Source organism: Bubalus bubalis, chromosome 16, assembly GCF_019923935.1.
Source record: "Bubalus bubalis isolate 160015118507 breed Murrah chromosome 16, NDDB_SH_1, whole genome shotgun sequence".
Taxonomy (NCBI): domain Eukaryota; kingdom Metazoa; phylum Chordata; class Mammalia; order Artiodactyla; family Bovidae; genus Bubalus; species Bubalus bubalis.
This window is the reverse complement of record NC_059172.1, coordinates 31034993-31054648: the sequence shown is the minus strand read 5'-3', so window position 1 is coordinate 31054648 and position 19656 is coordinate 31034993. Positions and strand designations below refer to the sequence as shown.

Genomic DNA, 19656 nt, shown 5'->3' with positions numbered 1-19656 from the left:
AACCCCGTGGGAACAATGAGAACAGTGGGTGGGAAAACACAGGTTTTGGAAGCTTTGATTTATGGAAACATATTTATATGTAATGGTATAGATGGTGACAGGGTATTGGAACAGGCTAGGACACTGAGATGCATGGCGTAGATAAAAGAGAAGGAAGCACCGGACCAGCAGTTTCCCCCCTAGTGTAGACAGTTAGGTGGTGTCTGCCAAGTCAAGGGCAAAATTAGAATTTTGCTCTATGATAGCAGCAGAGCTATAGAAGTGTAGTGCTGGGCCCTCTAGTGGCCAGTTCTTATTCAGTGACCATAACTTGCCTTTTCCTACCCTGCCAATCTCTTACCAGCTGCCTTATCTTCAATTTGGATTTGCTAGAACCACTAACTGACTCCATCTATATTCTATCATCCCAGTTGTCTATTATTACTGACAACTACTTTGGACAGGCTCAGTGCCAGGGAAGAGTTCTTGAGGGAGAGATCAATTCCTTGGGAAAGAGACTAAGGTGGAGAGTGGCTTGCAGGTCTTTTGGAGAGCGCTTTTGGGAGACACATCAATAAGGAAGTGAGGAAGCCAGAGTGGGCAGAGGGAGAAGCTAACCCACATCGTGGTTGCAACTGAAACCTCAGCTGATCCTCCTGGGAGTTCTGAAGCTGAGATGGCTCCTCAGAGTTGTCCCAAGTTGATACGATGGGACCAGATCTTTGTATCCTTGCATCAGTCTGTCACTGGTCATGAGTTGCTCCCCAGGAGGGGTCATAGCCAAGGCTATGACCCTGTGCAGGAAAATGCACAGTGAGGGCTGCAGCTGTGAGCTGTTAGTAACCCATGCTCCCAGCAGTTGGATGAGGGGTGCATTGGCCCCAAAGATCTGGGCAGAGCACCACTATCTCCACTCCTGGGAGTTTGCAATTTAGGGAGTTCCTGAGTTCTGTGTCTGTTCCTTTCTTTTGTCAATGATCCCTGATGCATGCAGAAACAGATGTCATGAGACACAGATTCTAGCACAGACTCCTGATGCATGACCTTAAGTATGTTACCTAAAGTATCCGGGCCTCAGGGCTAGTCATATTCAATATGGTTCATAACAATCCTTACCATTCATATTTTACAAAGTGTTCTCACATCCACGGAATCCACCAGACCAAACTCTCTAAACCAAATGAAAGAAAGGAGATGGAAATGTCTTGAAAGGTTGGCTGCATCGTACACATACACATGTGCGAGATTATGTAGCACAATACTCATAATCATGCTGATTCTTTTCACCAATATTTATGGAGCATACACTTTGTGCCAAGCCTTAGCCTAGGGCTAAGAGAGGGCAGAGAGATGCATTAGACATAGTTCCTGCTTGCACCTTTGCAGGGTTTCTAGGTGGGAAAAAGACATGCCTGGAGAATATAATGTGGTAAAAATGATCAAAGAATTGTAAGAAGGGCCGTAACATGAATGAAAGAAGCCTTGACCTGCGTAGAGGAAGGGAGTTCAAAGTAGAGCTTCATAGGAACAGAAGAGTTTTATAGGTAGAAAACCTGAAGTGGGTAAGCTAATCCTTGCCCACAGAGTCTGTGCCTTTCACATTTGCTGTATTCTTTTGCCAAACACATTGCCTAACATCTTGGTACTTAATACATTTCTTGAATGAATGAATGATAAACCAAGAGCAGAAGTAAGCCTATAGCTGTCCAACAGAGATCTTTTGAAATGTATTTAAATAATCTCATCCTCTCTCTAACTGAGGGAGAGTCACCAATGATTCACATTAGACCTTTTCTTGAGATTTAACGTTTCTAATCTCCAAGCAGATTCTGTGGCTGGTCTCTTCTCTTGTCCCCAGTGTTGAGTTAGGGCAGTAGGGACTTGAGGACTCTCACCCAAAAGCTGTCCCAGTTGGCTTATTAGTCCCCCTAAGCACTACGTCGGGAGGAGGCAATGGCACCCCACTCCAGTACTCTTGCCTGGAAAATCCCATGGACGGAGGAGCCTGGTAGGCTGCAGTCCATGGGGTCGCTAAGAGTCGGACACGACTGAGCGACTTCACTTTCGCTTTTCACTTTCATGCATTGGAGAAGGAAATGGCAACCCACTCCAGTGTTCTTGCCTGAAGAATCCCAGGGACAGGGGAGCCTGGTGGGCTGCCGTCTATGGGGTCGCACAGAGTCGGACACGACTGATGAGACTTAGCAGCAGCAGCAGCAGGCACTATGTCAATGCCCTCTTTATTCTTTGAATCATCTTGCTTCGGTGTAGAAAGAGTTAGGTGAGGACAAGCTCCTGGCTGCTCTCTACTAGAGCCAGGAAGGGGAGCCAAGAGGCCAGCCACAGAATCTGCTGGGAGATTAGGAATGTTTATTCTAAAAATCCTATGGGCAGAGGAGCCTGGAAGGCTACAGTCCATGGGGTCGCAAGAGTCAGACACGACTAAGCTGCTAAATCATCACCACGAGTCTCAAGAAAAGATCTAATGTGACTTTCAAAGGGACCAGCTATAGTGGGGAAAACATGGGCTTTGAATTTAGACAGGTCTGTGTTAAAATCTAGACAGCACTACATAATAACTAAGTGAATGTTAAGCTATTTCACCTCTGAGCTTCTGTTACTTTGTCTACAAAATGAGGTTAAAAAAATAATCACCTCAAGTTTCCCAGCACAGTGCCTGGCGGAGATAGGCTGCTCATCAAATATTAGTTTTGCTTCCCATTTTCTTTCCTGTTCACTAAATTTCTTTCTCTCCTGCTCCCAGACCTGATTCTCTGTCACAGTTTAATCGCAGATAGATTCTCTGGTTTCATCCAGGCAGATCATGTTCTTGGTTTCTTAGTGACACCTGAAAGAGGATTCTTTATCCTACACAAAAGTGGCTGAAAGCCTTACTTTGTCTATTTCCCCTTTGCCTAAACAAATATCTTGGGTATTACCACTCCAATGCCAGTAGAGACCAGACTCACCAGTGCAAAAGTCACACTCCCAGGACATGCTTAGTTAGACCTACAAGGCTCCCGCCTGCACCCCTCAGAAAACATGATAGAATCAGAGTAAACAACATTTCTTCCTTCTTGGCAGGACTGAACATTTTCTTTCTTTTTTCCTTCTACATGGCATGTAGAACTTCCTGGGCCAGGGATTGAACCCATGCCCCCTCTAGTGGAAGCATAGTCTTAACTCCTCAACTATCAGGGAAGTCCAGGACTATACTTTTTTTGATCATGATCTGTCCTGAGGAAAGTGAGGAGGATGGAGTGAAGAACACTAGCTGTCACAAAATCCATTCTTTCTTCCATAGTAATTGAGGTTTGACTGGGACGTGACTGCCCAGATAGGAACATCATTTGCCAGCTCCCCTTGTAGCCAGTTGTGCCTACGCTACCAAACCCTTGTCAAGAGATGTGAGCAGATGGGATACAGGCAGCTTTTGCCTTGCTGGCTTAAATCTCTGGCCCTTGAATTCTGTTCTTTCTCTCTCCCCACTAACTGTAAGTGCTTCTACAGAGTAAACTTGGAAGCTACCTGCTGAGAATGGCAGTCATCATCCCCAAGTCCCTAAATGACCGCATAGAGGACAGCCATCCACCTACTTGGAATGCTGCCTTGGACCATACACACTAGAGCTTCTAATCAAATCCTGTCTCCAGGAAACCCCATGAATATGTCTCTCTTCCTCTTCTTGATCATCACATTTATCATTTCCCTACATTTTCTGACACTTAACTGTATTGTTTCCTACTTGGTTCTTTCTGGTGTTATCTTGTTTTGTTCTTTATTCAGTGTGTGCTTCTTGGCTGTTAAGCTAGAAGATCCCAAGATGTGACACTTTGCTTCTGCTTCCATTTCCCCACCAACACAGCTGCTGTGGATGCTGATGGAGCCCCCATGCAGCCCCTTCTCCAGCTGCCGTGAGTGTTGGCTGTCATCAGCTCAGAGCTGCCCCTTCTCCAGAGTTTTGGTCTCAGACAGATGTAAGCATCTGTGGGAGGTTATGTGCCCCCTCTAGCATCCAGCGGTCAATGGTGAGTGACATGCAGTAGAAACAGTCACAAAAGATAAGACTGATCCTGTGATGAAAATTAAGCTTTGAACCTTCCTGAGGAACTAGGCTGTTGCATATCTCCAACCAAGCCAACTGCCCTAGGCTGCAATTGCTCTTTTCTCCAGAGACCTGCTCTCAGCTGACGGAACCTCCTTGTAAACCTCCTCTCCTCCCCCGCCCCACCAGGGTGGCCCGCAACCAATGATGCATGAAACCCCGCCCCCTCTTGCCTCTGCTGCTGCTGCTGCTGCTGCTAAGTCACTTCAGTCGTGTCCGACTCTGTGCGACCCCATAGACGGCAGCCCACCAGGCTCCCCCGTCCCTGGGATTCTCCAGGCAAGAACACTGGAGTGGGTTTCCATTTCCTTCTCCAATACATGAAAGTGAAAAGTGAAAGTGAAGTCGCTCAGTCGTGTCCGACTCTTCGCGACCCTATGGACTGCAGCCTACCAGGCTCCTCCGTCCATGGGATTTTCCAGGCAAGAGTACTGGAGTGGGGTGCTGTAATTCTGCCATGTGGTTTATGGTCCAGTTCCCTGTGGGTCAGGCCCCCGGGCTAGATGTGACCTGACACACACACTGATTGTCTTGTTCCCTTTCTTTTTTACTTCACTCTTTCCATTGCCTGTTTCCCCCCAACAGTGCTCCCTCAGTAAATGCCTGTCTCAGACTCTGCTTATAGGGAACCCAACTTCAGTTTACTGGTGTCAATACTCTGCCGTCATCTTCCCAAATCATTTTCCCATTTATCTCTGGGGACTCATTCATCTCAGACCCATGCTCTGGGCTGGGTATGCTACGGTGCTGAAAGTGGGCTGAGGGGCTGACTGAACAAATGGGCTCTATTGAAGTAGCCGTAATACCTACTACATAGGGATGTTGCGCGTGCTCAGTCACTAAGTCATGACCAAATCTTTGCGATCCCATAGACTGTAGCCCACTAGGCTCCTCTGAACATGAGATTCTCCTGGCAAGAATACTGGAATGGGTTGCCATTTCCCCTCCTCCAGGGGATCTTCCTGACACAGGGATCGAACCCACGTTTCTTGCATCTCCTGCATTGGCAGGCAGATTCTTCACCACTGTGCCACCTGGGAAGACCCACAAAGGGTTATTATGAAGGTTTTAACAGCTAAATGCGTTAACGTCCTTATAATGTTTAGGCCACAGTCAGTATCCTAAGTTCTCTTAAGTATTAGGGCAGGGATTTCTTTGATCTTCGTTTCCTTATGTATTTCAAGTGTGCCTGGATGAGTCGATGGCACATAGTAGCCACTATGTGATTATCAGTTTTGCTTTGAAGGCTCTAGGTGATGTGCTGGGATCTGGCCAGCAGGGGGCAGAACCAGTGCAGCCAAAAAGAGGACGTGGGCTGAAGAAGGTAGTGGGATAGCTTGTGAGCTAGAGCTGAGGGGAGGGCCGGGGAGTACCTACATCATAAAATATTAGAATGTTTCAATTATACCTCAAAATCCTAGATTTCTATTTAGTCCAACCGCGGGTGTGCACAATGAAGTTTATTGAGCCCCGACTTTGTAAATCCATACAATTAAGTAGTTCTAGGCCCCAAGATCCCTGGAATTGCCCTAGTGTCTATAGCTCCTCTTTTGAACTGGTGACTACCTCATATTCCTCTCAGTAAATCCTCCATTGTGCATATGCTAATACACATTGGATTTCTGTAACTCACATTCAATTTGTATTACTTTATTATTAAGCCCTGTGAGTTATAAGGATTGTGTGAAGGGGCATGTGTGAGTGCTCAGTTGTGTCCAACTCTTTGTGACCTGATGGACTCAGCCTGCCAAGCTCCTCTGTCCACAGGATTTTCCAGGCAAGAGTACCAGAGTGGGTTGCCATTTCCTTCTCCAGGGGTGTGAAGGGGAGTTTCCCCCATCGATGGGGACACTGAACTCCCAATGCAGCCACTCTGGGCTGCTTCCTGCTCCATCCAACATCCATCTGACCGTGCTCTCTTCAAGGGGGTGGTCTCGCCACATTTCTGCCTCTAAGCTTCCTTGTTTCGTTCCCTTCATTCACTCTGTCCACTGAGATCTGTCCTGTTTCAAAGCCCAGTTCAAATCCTACCTTTCTGTGGCTCCTCTACATCTACTCAATCTCATCTCCCCAAATCCTGATAGCATCCATCACTTGACATTCATTCTCATACTTCATGGGATTCTGTATGTTATTTGGGCGTTTGGACTGGGTGGTCGCCAAAGTCCCATCCAGTTGTAGACTTCCAAGTCTGTTGTACACTCTTACATCACATCTTCTTAATCAGGTCTCCACCTTCTCCCTCGAGAAGATATGAGGAGAGGCTTGAGCACATGAATTTGCACGGAATCAACATAACTAACTGCTCAAGGGAGCAAAGGTGTACTGTGATCCTCCATTCAAGGAACACACAGGCATTTATTTTTTCAAAGTGGAAGTAGCTCCCTCCCCCACCCCTGACCTTATCATATAAGAAACATACTTATGGTCAAATAAATCAAATATTACATAAAATTTTAAAGTAGAAAGGGAAAGTCATCCATAATCCTCCTCTTCAGTGATAAGTGCTATCAAAATATTCTTTCAAAGTGTTTGCTGTATGCAAATATGTGTTTTGACAGGGCTTTCTGGAGACCCCATGGAGATCCCTTAAAAACAGAAATGAAACAGAAGAGTGGAAGGTTCCAGTCTGGGATTTGTAGCTTGCCACATTTGATGTATTCAGCTGAATCACGTAAAACTACTGATATTCAGCTGTTTTTTAATCTACAAGCACAGCAGTTTTATATGATTCAAATCAATGTACATGAAACCTAGAATGTCAGATCTAATCAAGCACTTAGAGACTTTCAACTATTTCAATTTTCCTTCTATTTCATGGTTCTGAAGAAGGACAAGAGTCAGAAAAGTGTCTAGCCAGATCATACACCACACTGGTAGTAGAATCAGGGCTGGTTCTCTTTCCACTGAATCAAGTACCTGCTTCTTTTAATATGATATCTTCTAGGTGTAATAATAATTTTCTAGAAGTAAGATTTCAACTTGGTATCAGAAAATTTCTCACAGAATTCAATCAAAATGTTAGAAGCTGCCTTAGAGGTAGTGAAGTCCCCAGGACTGGCGATGGGACTGGGAAGGACAGGGGGACATGGCTGGAAGGGTACAGGAACCATGAGGCTAGACATTTAGGGTTCTGTACTCACATGGCTCCTTATTAAGGTCTTAGGAGGGGACCTAACAATGTATTAATATGCTGATATGTTTTTGGAATATTTGCAAAAATAAGATATTTGAAAATTACTCTTCTTAAGGAGGACTCCCTAGAATTATGTAAATTTCAGGCCTAGATCCACTCTTAGGTAGCACAGTTTTGCAAAGCACTAGGCAAAGAGACCAGAGATCCTGGGTTCCAGTCATGGCACCACTCTGGCCCAAATGGGCAGAAGAGCATTTGCTCTGCTTCCCTCACAGGGGGGTAACATCACAAATGTTGAATGGGCTGAAAAACATAAAATGTGAACAACTATGAAAAAGCAACATAACTTCGATTTCCTATCTGTGATATGGTCATCACCATAACATCAAAAAACTGTGTCCTCAGGGTATTTTCAAAAGCAGAGACATTACTTTGCCAACAAAGGTCTGTCTAGTCAAGGCTATGGTTTTTCCAGTAGTCATGTATGGATTTGAGAGTTGGACTGTGAAGACAGCTGAGTGCCAAAGAATTGATGCTTCTGAACTGTGGTGTTGGAGAAGACTCTTGAGCGTCCCTTGGACTGCAAGGAGATCCAACCAGTCCATCCTAAAGGAGATCAGTCCTGGGTGTTCTTTGGAAGGATTGATGCTAAAGCTGAAATGCCAGTACTTTGGCACCTCATGCAAAGAGTTGACTCATTGGAAAAGACTCTGATGCTGGGAGGGATTGGGGGCAGGAGGAGAAGGGGATGACAGAGGATGAGATGTCTGGATGGCATCACTGACTCTATGGACCTGAGTTTGAGTGAACTCCGGGAGTTGGTGATGGACAGGGAGGCCTGGCGTGCTGCAATTCATGGGGTTACAAAGAGTCGGACACGACTGAACGACTGAACTGAACTGAACAGGGTATTTTCCTATCTCATTTCTCCTTGCTATGACTTCCTGTTCTCCTTCCTTGAACCCCTATACCCCAACACTCTGGCCACTAGGCCACTCATTTTTTATTATATGTTGCTGTGTGTATGTATTTGTTCATAGGGCTCCCAAAGGCTAGAAAGTCTATCTTTGCTGGAAAAAAATCCTTATCCACAAGGCCCAGGTCCGCCAGATCTTCTCTTCCCACCCTGACAATGACCTCCCATAGCACTGTTTCTTGTTAATCTTACAGATAAGGACACACAGGCTGGATATGGCCCATAGATGAGTTCTGGAGGCCCCAGAAGATAATCCTTGGGTATCTTGATCTTCTGCCATCCCCGGCCTCTTAGCATCAGAGCATAGACACACGGTTCTTGATGTACACATGATAGGGGTCACTGCGCTTGTCCACTTTGCGGGAGCGGGTGTATCCGAGGATGAGACTGCCCACAGTAGCAGCAAAGAGGAACATGACGAAGAGGATGTACATGTAGGAGTTATCATTGCGGCCAGGCAGGCTGGCCCGCTTCTCCTCAGTCAGGTTGTCTGGCCCTGGCCGGCAGAGCAAGTTGCTGTGAAGAGTGGCATTTAAAGCCTTCAGCACAGCGTGCAGGCTCTCATGCCAGGTCTCAGCCCCATTGGTGGTCTCCATAGCAACAGGGAAGGTGGGGGAAGGATTGCAGGATGTTCTGGCAGTAACAGAAAAGAGACAAGATGGTTTCTGTTACTTAAAGCTTGAATGACCCTACCATTTCTTCAGATCCCAGCTAAAATCCCAGCCTCACAGTTTACTCTAACTACTTGTTTACCTATCTTCTCCACTAGACCGCAAGCCCGAGGAAGTTAGGGACTATGTCTGTTTTGTTTTTTTGTTGTTGTTTTAAAAAATATTATTTATTTGATTCTGCTGGGCCTTCATTGTGGCACGTGGGATCTTTAGTTGTGGCATGTGAACTCATGCTTGCAGCTTGTGGGATCTAGTTCCCTAGACTGAACCCACACCCCTTGCATTGGGAGCATGGACTCTTAGCCACTGGACCACCAGGGAAGTCCCACTATGTCTGTTTTATTCACTGCTATATATGAGCACTCATGACAGCACTCAGTAGGTGCTCAATAAACGCCTGTGGAAGGAAGTCTTCCTTGAGCACCATAACCATGCTGATCTATCCTTTTCTGGGGACTCTATAAATCACTGAGCTTTAGGCTAGAAGGACCTTAGGAATTATTTAACACTATAATTCTTTCCATTTTACACACAGGGAATCTGAGGCCCAGAGAAACCAGGTGGCTTGTCCATGATCACAGAGAATATTGGAGGTAGAGCCGAGACAGAGCCCTGCTCTTTGATGACTAGCTCAGAGCTCCTGCAGCCTCCATGCCAGCTCTGGGCAGGACCATGTAGCACAGTAAGAAGATATGCCTCAGAACTCTACCACAGCTCAGTTCTTTTTTATGCTTCACAGACGCCATGTAGAAGATGTTTGGGGATGGCTTAGATTTCCCCCTGCCTCGAGAAGCAGACACTGGGTCTTTTGACTGCTAAAGCATCCTAGGTCCCACTCTAGGTATTCATAGCTATTGAGGGGAAATTCTGTTGGAAAACAGGTGGCTGGGGAGGCAGGGAGGGGCTGAAACCATTGCAGGCACTGGGCCTGGGGGGAGTGGAGTGAAAGGAGCACTCAGTCTGGTTTGGGGTTTTACCTACCTCAGAGAAAAAAGACACCTGCCACTTCCACTACTCTGCCTTCCAAAACAACATCACTGTGTGTACACGTACGTGGCTCAGATATCCTTAGTCTACAGCTTAGAAAAACCGCCAAAGACAGCCTTGCATCCTAGTCTCTGAAAAAACACGTGTCATTCGTTTTAAACAAGGCTCCACACTCACTTCCTTCAGGAAGCCTTTGTGCACTCCCACCATAATTCACAAGCTTTATCATCACAGCCTTTCCTTTGCCCCAGCACTTACATGTGAGGCAATGTGAGGCTGTCCTCTTGTTACTGATAAGGGTTATCAGCAGCCACATGCTCCTGGTCAGCAAGGCTATGCTGTCTTCCACAGTGAGAGGACTACCTTAGCTCTCCTTCCCTTGGTGGTCTCCAGTAAAAATGGCCACTTCGGATTTTTCACGGGCCAAGCACTCAGTGTTCACTGAACTGGTTCCAACTCTTTTACCTAAGGTAGTGCTGTCAACCAATCAAAGTTAACACACTTGACTATTAACCATAAGGTCTTTTCTCCAGAAAAGTTGACAGTTAGTTATGTTCATAATAAATATTCATGAATAATGCTATGAATGTAGATGTTGGGGGGGAAGAATCTAAGTAATACAGCAGTAACCCAGGACTGGCTCACATTTTGTGCAAGGCGTTTGGGGCCCTCTGCCATTTAGAGCTTGGACAACCTTGTCTGGATGGAGGAGGGGAAGAGTTAAGATCCAGGAGGCATAGGATCTCATGTACTATCCCACTTATCAGGCAAGAAATTTGTGCCTTTGCCTTTCCTCATATGGGCTAATGGAAAGCAGGAGCAGCACAATGAAACAAATGGCTCAATGAATCATCTGGCCAGTCATCACTAATGGGGCTCACTCTTGGGAGGCTCATCCTGGGAGTTCCAGGAAGCCAGTCCCTACACTTAGGGCACATTGCCAGTTCTTAATGCAGGAGACAACCTAGGAGGTCCTGGGGCTTAAAGGAAGGAGGGATGAATTTTGATCGGTGCTTGGAAAGTGTTCACAGCAATGGAAGAATTTGACCTGGACCTTGAAGAGTATTTTGGAAGTAGAGGAGGCAAGGGGAGGAAACAGATGGACAGAGGCATGACAACAAGAAAGCATGTTTTGAAGAATGGAAAGTAGCAAAAAGAGTGTAATATGCCTGGAAGGATAAGATGTGGGATGGAGATGCTGGTCCAAACCAGATCAGGGAGGGCCTTGAGTACCAGACTGCAGAGTTGGAACTTTATCATGTAGGTGGAGAAGAACCACAGAATGACATTTTAAAGGTGGGGTTACATGATCAGATCTGTACTTGGAAAGGACTCTCTGGCTGCCATGCGGAGTACAGAGTGAAAGGGGCAAGAATGGAGGCAGGGAGCCACGTGACAAGTGAAATAGTCTAGGTTTAAGATGCTGAGACCTGAGCTGAGCTGGAGGGGATGACAAGGTCGGGGCAGGGACAGATGGAGGATGTGAGGGGCACTTGAAGGAGGGGATGGCTAGTGTAATGGTTGCAGGAAGAAGGGGCCTCAGTTAGTTTTATAGGCAGACAACAGACAGATAGCATAAATGCTAGAAGAGCTCACTTTGAGTAAAATAAGTTTCTTGCCCTGTTTGCGCTTCAGTTTCCTCATCTATCAAAAAAGATTATCACCAGGAATTGTGGTTCAATGGGTAGAGTTTCCGTTTTGCAAGATGAAAAAGATCTAGAGGTCTGTTGTATAACAATGAACACTACTGAGATGTGCTATTAAAAATGGTTGAGATGATAACATTTACATTGCTTTTTTTTAACCACATTAAAAATTTCGTTAATTAGAAAGAAGAAGATTATTATCTCTGCTCTGCCCCCTCTTCAGGCTTGCTGGAGCATATACATTTATTATGGTGAAGAGGATTTTTAAAACACATTTTAATTAAAAAAAAAGACCATGGCTTTCATTAAAATGAAAATCTACTTGTTGTTTTTGTGAAGTAAATACATACACACAATGAAAAACGGAAGCAGTATGCACAGTGAAAACGCAGTCTCTCTGTTCCCAGTGGCCCAGGTTTCCTTCCCAGGGCAGATACTGTCACCACTTCTCTTGGATATCTTTGTGAGGGGGTTTGAACTGACAGGGCAGTTCAACCTCCCCCGGGAAGGCTCATGGAACAGCAGGCAAATTCACTGGTTCTTCGTCAGCTCCAGGAATCTCCCCGTGGGTGCCCCAAGGCTCCTTAGCTCTGCAGCCTCTTCAGGATGTCCCTGGACACATCTGAGGTCTCAGCATGTGTTAGGGGAAGCACACTGACTGGAACCACCCACCCTGGCCAGGCACCATAGTAACCATTTGCATGAGTTGTTTTAGGATAGGAGATCCTGGTAATGAACACGGAACTAATAAGCCTCCACCAACAGGAAGAGTTCGGGAAAGGTCAAAAGGAGACACCACATGTCCGACCACCTCCCAGAATCCTTCTCTCTGGTATCCACATTGGCTGAACAAGGCATGCACCACCAGGAAGGACTCTGAGTCAGAATGATTGGCTAAAGACAACCCGGAAACTAATCCCATCACCATAAAACCTGAGACTGCAAGCCACGTGACAGAGCTGTTCCGGGTTCCTTTACCCTTCTGCTCTCCACCCGGGTGCCCTTTCCCAATAAAATCTCTTGCTTTGTCAGCAGATGTATCTCCTCGGACAATTCATTTCTGAGTGTTAGACAAGAGTCCAGTTTCAGGCCCTGGAAGGGGTCCCCTTTCCTGCAACACATGGACTTTGGAAGCTGGGAAGGCCCAGATCTGGGGGGTGGGGCTGGGGGACAGAAAAGGAAGGAACTAGACACACAGGAAAAACCCCCCCAGAATCAGGGTGGATCGCCTAAGGCCAAGCCCCAAGAATTGTGCAATAACTTTACTGTGGGTGATCACTCCCTCCTACTTCCCCTCCCCTTCCTGCAGCAGCGGGATCAGGCCAGCCTAGGGTTGTAGTTAAGGGAACTGTGCCATGGCCAAGGGACCCCTGATTGCTGTCCCCCAACACCAGGTTCACAATGTCTCAACTGGATGACTTCATGAGAAACCTCAGTTCAACACATGAGCTGCTGCTCAGGGATCAGCTAACAGTGCAGTCTAAAACATCCCCTTTTGGGACTTCCCTGGTCCGGTGTTTAAGAATCCACCCTGCAATGCAAGGGATGTGGGTTCAATCCCTGGTTGGGGAACTAAGATCCCACATGCCTCAGAGCAACTAAGCCCACTTGATGTGACAACTGAGCCTGTGTGCCACAACTAGAGAGTCCATGTGCCGCAATGAAAGAGCCTCCATGACACAAAAGAGATCCCTAGTGCCACAACGAAGACCTGATGCAGTCTAATAAATAAATGAAATTAAAACATTCCCTTTCCCTGAGTACGGACATCTCATTAGGAGTCTCTAAAAGGCTGAAAGGATGTGAGACCCAAGGAAATGAGGTGAGTAGCAGAATGGCAGCCAAAATTGGGTTGCTGTTTTACATAGGAAAAAACCATGTTACCAATCCACCTATTTGGATAGACTGGGTATAAACACAGGCATGACATCAACACTGTAGCATTGCTTTGTTGCAAAAATTAAAGGAGAAAATGAGGGAGTGCATGGCTCTAGACACTCCACAGATGTGGTGGTGGTTTTATTTGTGCAGAGCAGAGGCTGGCAGGGCCCTCAGAGTCCATCTAGTCTAACCTCCCTCATTTTGCAGTGAAAGAAATGAAAACCAAAGAGCTGTCTTGGTTCAGCTGCTACCTGTGTGACTTTGGGTATGTGACTTCCCTTTTCTGGGCCCCAGCTCCTGTGTGTCTGTAAAATGAAGGGGTTTTACTGTGTGATCCTGTAAGGTCCTGATCAGCTCTAACATCCCATGAAGATACCATAAAACCACACTGTGATATTTGGGAGACTGGGTAGGCTGGTGGGAGAGGATTTGGGGGGCTCTCTAGAGTCCCACAGATGACAAGATAGAGAAGACTGCAGACTTTTTCCTCCAAGGTTAAGATTCTTCAGAGTCTCAGGACTGTTACATTTAATATTCCAGCCCAGATAAACTGAAAGCCAAACTTGTTCATTTTTCCTCTTTATAGCTCACCTGCCAGTGAGATCTAGCCTGGAAGAGACAGACTCTGTGTTAGAAAGTGGGGTTAGGGGGAAAGGATGGAGGACAGGGTGGGCTCTGAGGTGGGGTTCAATGAGGAAAGTAAAGGTTCACAAAACCATTCATTCCTCAGATGTTCTTCCAGCTCCTCTCTGGACAAATTGGTTGGATATTTGTGGTTCTGATGGAGGGCACAAAAGAGACACAGATGCATGTCTTTAGAAGCTGGGTTGAGGTGGGAGGGAGGGCCTGTGTACAAGCTCTTAAAGGGACAGCTTGGTTCTCTATGACCTGCCTCCAGCTCCCAAGGCAGGGATTGGCGATTGGCAACATGGGGAATTTTGTTCCTCTTTCTGAGCTCCTTGGCTTCCCTCTTCAAGATAATAACTGATTATGAAGCTGTTCAGATTGGGGAGACAGAGCTCCTGCCCTGAAAGTCCTTGACTTGACACAGGAGATAATCAGGAAGGAAGATGAACAGTGACTGAAAAGAGATTTTAAAGACCATTTAGAATCTAGATTCTCAGTCAGTCCTTCCATTTTGTAGCTGAGAAAACTAAAGGTCAGACAGGGGAAGTGACTTGTCCAAAATGACATGGTTAGTAAATGGGAGAGCTCAGATGAGAACCCATGTCTTTGGGGTGCTGTTTAGGTGCTCTTTCCACTACAAATGGCAATGTCTTCTGGCATCTGAGCTGTTATTTCCCACCAAACACAGGCTCCTCGTGTCCTGGGGCATCATCTCCTGTAAGTCCACCACTACTGCTTTTTCCTGCACTACAGACTCTCACAAATCTTTTCTTTTTGGCCATACCACCTGGCATGTGGGATCTTGGTGACCCTACCAGGGATAGAACCTGCACCCCCTGCATTAAAGCATGGAGTCTTAACCACTGGACCACAAGAGAAGTCCCTCTCACCAGTTGTAACTGAGGATCCAATAAAGGCAGAAGTTGGTGACTTTGGGAGGAGTTAACCTTCCCTGGTAGCTCAGATGGTAAAGAATCTGTCTGCAATGGAAGAGACCAAGGTTCGATCCCTGGGTCGGAAAGATCCCCTGGAGAAGGGAATAACTATCCACTCCAGTATTCTTGCCTGGAGAATTCCATGGACAGAGGAGCCTGGCGGGCTACAGTCCATGGTGTCACAAAGAGTCAGACACAACTGAGTGACTAACACTTAACCTTCCTTTACAGTCTTGTCTCCCATGGTCCTTTCTGCTCCAGATGTACTTCTGCTCCCCCATACAAACCAAGTGCACCCTCTTCCTCCACACCCTGGTGCTACTCTTTCCTGCACATTAACAGATTCACCCAAAGTGTTCTTGACTTCAGTTTGCCTGACCTGTTTCTTGGGAGTGGAGGCATAAAGCTGTGACCTGAAGGATAAACTGTGTATCTTAGTGAGGTTTTCTTTCAGGTTTCTCTGGGGAAAAGTAAAACTCCACTTTTGGTTCTTTTGGTTTCCCTACTGCTCTGTTCCAGCTATTCTTCAAGAAAGAGTGTCTGAAGTGCTTGAAAGTGTGGTAGAAAGGCACGGGAAAGGGGACACATAAAGCAGGTAGGGAATCCAAAGATAACTCCTGGGACTGCAGATTTTGCCTCTGGCCCGCCTGGTGGTCTTATCATCACCATGGGCTGGTGTGACAGGAAGCTTAACATATAGTTAGAAGGAGACAAAGAAATAGAATCTGAGCTGGAAGGGATCTTAATAATCATGTCATTGTTGTACCCCCCTCATTCAACCAGGGGGAAAAACCATACACTTCCTCCCCCCACCCCACCCCACCACACCGCCGAGAGGAAGTCACTTGCTCAAGGTCTCACAGCCTAGGAACTGGGACCAAAAACAGTTATCTCTGTATCTTTTCACTATAAGTTCTCTGTTCTCTATAAGACAGTCTAACCTCTGCTGATTATCATTCAAGCTCCCTTAGATATGACCCTGCCTCCAGCCTCATCTCACCACAGCTCTCACCACTGCCCATGCCCCATGATACTGAGCTACAGGCCATTCTCCAAACAGTCCTTGCATTTTGCCCCCTCTTGCTTTTGCTCACACTGTTTGCTAAGGCAGAAATGCCCATCCTCTTTTTATCTGCCTGGCAAACTCCCACACAGCCTTCAAGACCCAGCTCCAATGTCACCTTGGTAGACCCTCTCCTGAGACATCTTCTCCACTCTCTAGCCAGTTAAGTCTTTTCCTCTTGTCTGTTCCTGAAGGGCTTTGCATAAAATCCTATTAGAGCACTATACTATACTGGTATTGGGTGTGTATATCTATATAAATATAAATAGATATAGATATATATACTAAACTATGAGCTGGGAGGGGTGAGGGGAGGGACCTGTGCCTCATACGTTTCTTTATAGTAGGCACTCAAGAACAGATGGATAAATACCTCTTCTTACTAGACTAGTCCCTCCTGCACACACAAATACGCATTCATGAAAGCACTTACAAAGCAACTTCAAAGGCAGGCCGAAATAGATTCCTTTTGGTCATGGGAAGGGGAAGCTCAAAGAAAAGACACCATCTTGGTCAGGTGGGGAAGTGAGGTCGGGGGAGGCATTCTAAGCCGCCTTTAGAAGCACAGATTTCCCTGCACCTGAACCCCATTCAATCCAAAGGGCAAACATTCTTGGCCTGGAACACCAGCAGCGGCTTTGGAAGCCTCTTCCCTGTGTACCTACCCAGGGTGTGGCTACATACACCCACCTGCTGCACACACACAGTCCAAATCCCAGTCTCCCAGCCTCTAATCTTGCCTTTCAAGTGCGCCTTTCATGGTTCCAATCTCGGCTGTCTGCTTGGCTGTGTGACCTTGAGCACTGCATTTATTTCCTCTGAATCTCATCTATGAGATAGGGATAATTACCCACCCCCCAACTTGCCTCACATGGCAATTTGGAGAGAGACCATGGAGGGAAAGTGTTTTAGAAATTGCAGGGACTTCCCTGGTGATCCAGTGGCTAAGACTTCCAATGCACTTTGTCCAATGCAAGTGTTTTTTCAAAACACTTTCAATGCAGATAGCCCCAGATGGATACCTGATAGGGGAACTAGATCCCACATGTCAAAACTAAGAGTTCCCACTTGCTGTGACTAAGACCTGGTACAGTCAAATAAATAAATATTTAGAAAACAAACAAATTGCAACATATCATATAAACATTAGAGAGAATTACTGGGCAGCTGGTCACATTGTTTCCTTTTCTGTTTCCCTATCTACCTCCCCCAACCCTGCCCCCCTGTTTTACCAAGAACAGCCAACTCTGTCTCCTCTCCCCTCCCTTCCTTCTCTTACCCTCAGAGGAAGCCAGGAGGTTCTTCGTTATTCTTGATTCTCAGATACACTTACCTCTTTCAGAAATAAAGAGTATCTTTCTTGTTTCTCATCCTTTCTGATCAGCCCTGTAGTCTCTCTTTATTTAGGGATACTATCCTGTAGTCCTGCTGGTGATAGAGAACATAATGGAATTGGAATCAAGAGACCTGTCCTGTTTTGTAGGTGTGTCTAGCCATGTGTCTTGGTTAAGTCATTTCTTCACTCTGGACCTCATTCTCCCCATCAGTAAGATGGGCTTTCTTGTCTCACTACCCTCTTAGTAGGAATTTGGAGCATTCACCTATTCAGTTTATAGGTAGAAATATGCTTTGCAAAGTGGGGAGTGAGAAAGGAATGAAGAAGGTTGTTTGCTATCATCTCAAGGAATCAAGAAAATCTGAAAGCAGTTTCCTTGCTTCCAGTATGGCTCTCCCCGACTTAAAGCCAACAACTGGTTGGATACCAGAAGATAAGGAGCAGTTAATACATCTACAATGCACTCTTGTGGCTGAAGGGGCTTCCCTGGTGACTCAGTAGTAAAGAGTCTGCCTGGCACTGCAGGAGACACAGGTTCAATACCTGGTTAGGGAAGATTCCCCTGGAGAAGGATATGGGGTATTCTTCACTCCAGTATTCTTGCCTGGAAAATCCCACAGACAGAGGAGCCTGGCAGGCTCCAGTCTATGAGGTTGCAAAAGAGTTGGACACGACTTAGTGACTGAACAACAACAACTTGTTGAAGTGGAGTCAGCCCTGAGCCAGGAGTGAGGAGACTTGAGTTCTACTTCTGTCTGTGACCCTGGGCAAGCCATCTCCTCTCTGGACCTCAGTTTCCCCATAGGCAAACTGTTGATAAGTGGGGAGAGGGGATAGGAGGAGATACTGCTCCATGAGCCCTCACAAAAGGGTCTGAACTCCTGTACTTTCTATAGCAGAGACTCCCAGCTCCAGTCCCCCTTCCCCACAGGCCATTCGGAGTACATGGGCAGCAAGACTGGGAGGCCAATCTTACAGGTGGTGACCCAAGAGGAGAAGGCACAGAGCGTAGAGCAGCAGGTAGGTGGGCGATTGGCACAGCTTTACACACCTGTAAACTAGAACGCAAGTCTCCTGACCCCAGCCTAGACCTATGTTACTAGAGCTAGAATATGGCTAAGGGGGCCCCAAGGCTTTTCCCGGGACTTGGGCGCCTAGGATGAGAGACACAACGAAGTGGCAAACTGGCAAGTCCACTCGCAGAGCAAGCGGCTCCCGCCCGGCGAGAAGACGCGCGAGTGCGCTAGCGGCAGAGCCGCAGGTGTTCCCTCGCACATCTGTGGATGTAGGAGCTTTGGTGCCGCCCTCCCGGGGCCAGTGAATGCCGATCCAAAATCCCAGATTTCCGGGCAAGGCGTGCCAGGGGCCCAGCCTCGCCATGTGCGCCCCGGGATCCCTGTGGCTGGGTTCCTGGAGAGGAGGGGTCTGTACCCGAGCCGCCCCCAAGGTCGGGTCGCCGGCCTCCAGGGAGGAAGTCGGATCGCTCATTTCTATCCACGGCTCCGGATCGGCCTTCCCGACCCTGCGAGTGCGTCTTACCTGCCCATATGTAAGGCCACAGGAGCGCAGTCTGTTTGTTGGACTCTTCGCCCTGGGCTCGCGGGTGCCCCTCACTGCGCCCCAAGGCTCTCCGCCAGCCCCTCTGCTCGCAGTCCGCGCCCAGCACTGCCTGCGCCCCCTCTGCTTCGCGCTCGGACCAGCGCTCTGCTGCCCTTTCCCTTCCCCCGGGCGTCCCCACCGCCGGCCCCGCCCGGCCCCTAACCCACCCACTTCTCCTCCCCGAGCTGGCTTTGGGCACCTCCGCCCAGCTGCTTGGCCCCACAGCTCTATGGGTTCCGACCCTTCCGTCCCCTGCAGCGCCTGCTTCCTGGACCAGAGATCGACTGTTTTCTTGCTTCGCGTCAGCTTGCCGGGTCTGAGGAGGCGGAGAGCCGGGTGCTGGTGGAATCCGACTCCGTGATTGTGTGGTGGTGGACAAGTCACTGCTCCTCACTGAGCCGCGGCTTCCTCGCAGTAAAATGGGTACAATTCTTGCATGCATTCTTCACAGGGCGATAGTTAGGATCAGAGATCTTAGAATCCAAAATACTAAACCCAGATGGTCACTGGAGAATCATCTGATTCTAACACAAACCCTGTTTTCCAGACAGGATACAGTTTAAGGGGCCCAGTTTGGGAAAGGGGACTGCCCCAGGCTCACCAAGGAAGTCGCTGGCGGAGCTCAGACTCAAAATCCACTAGGCCATTCTCTCCCCTTAACCAGTGTCTCCTCCAAGTCTCAGCAGTCCCTCACATACGCAGACAACTGGTGTCC

The 19656-nt window shown here is 47.3% G+C and overlaps 1 protein-coding gene across 4 annotated transcripts; it reads right to left on the bottom strand.

The window, feature by feature from the left end:
- Positions 1–8003: 8003 nt before the first annotated feature.
- Positions 8004–19070, bottom strand: KCNE3 (potassium voltage-gated channel subfamily E regulatory subunit 3). Of its 4 annotated transcripts, none has more exons than XM_044929375.2 (4): positions 18882–19070; positions 17340–17434; positions 10113–10330; positions 8004–8829 (listed from the first exon to the last, which is right to left on the bottom strand). In XM_044929375.2, the coding sequence occupies exon 4, from the start codon at positions 8790–8792 to the stop codon at positions 8493–8495; it is 300 nt and encodes a 99-aa protein (XP_044785310.1). In that variant the 5' UTR covers positions 8793–8829; positions 10113–10330; positions 17340–17434; positions 18882–19070; the 3' UTR covers positions 8004–8492. The 4 variants fall into 4 exon arrangements, with proteins under 4 accessions (XP_044785310.1, XP_044785311.1, XP_006073363.1 ...); XM_044929376.2 differs by having other exon boundaries at positions 17340–17431; XM_006073301.4 differs by lacking the exon at positions 10113–10330.
- Between the last annotated feature and the right edge of the window lie 586 nt (positions 19071–19656).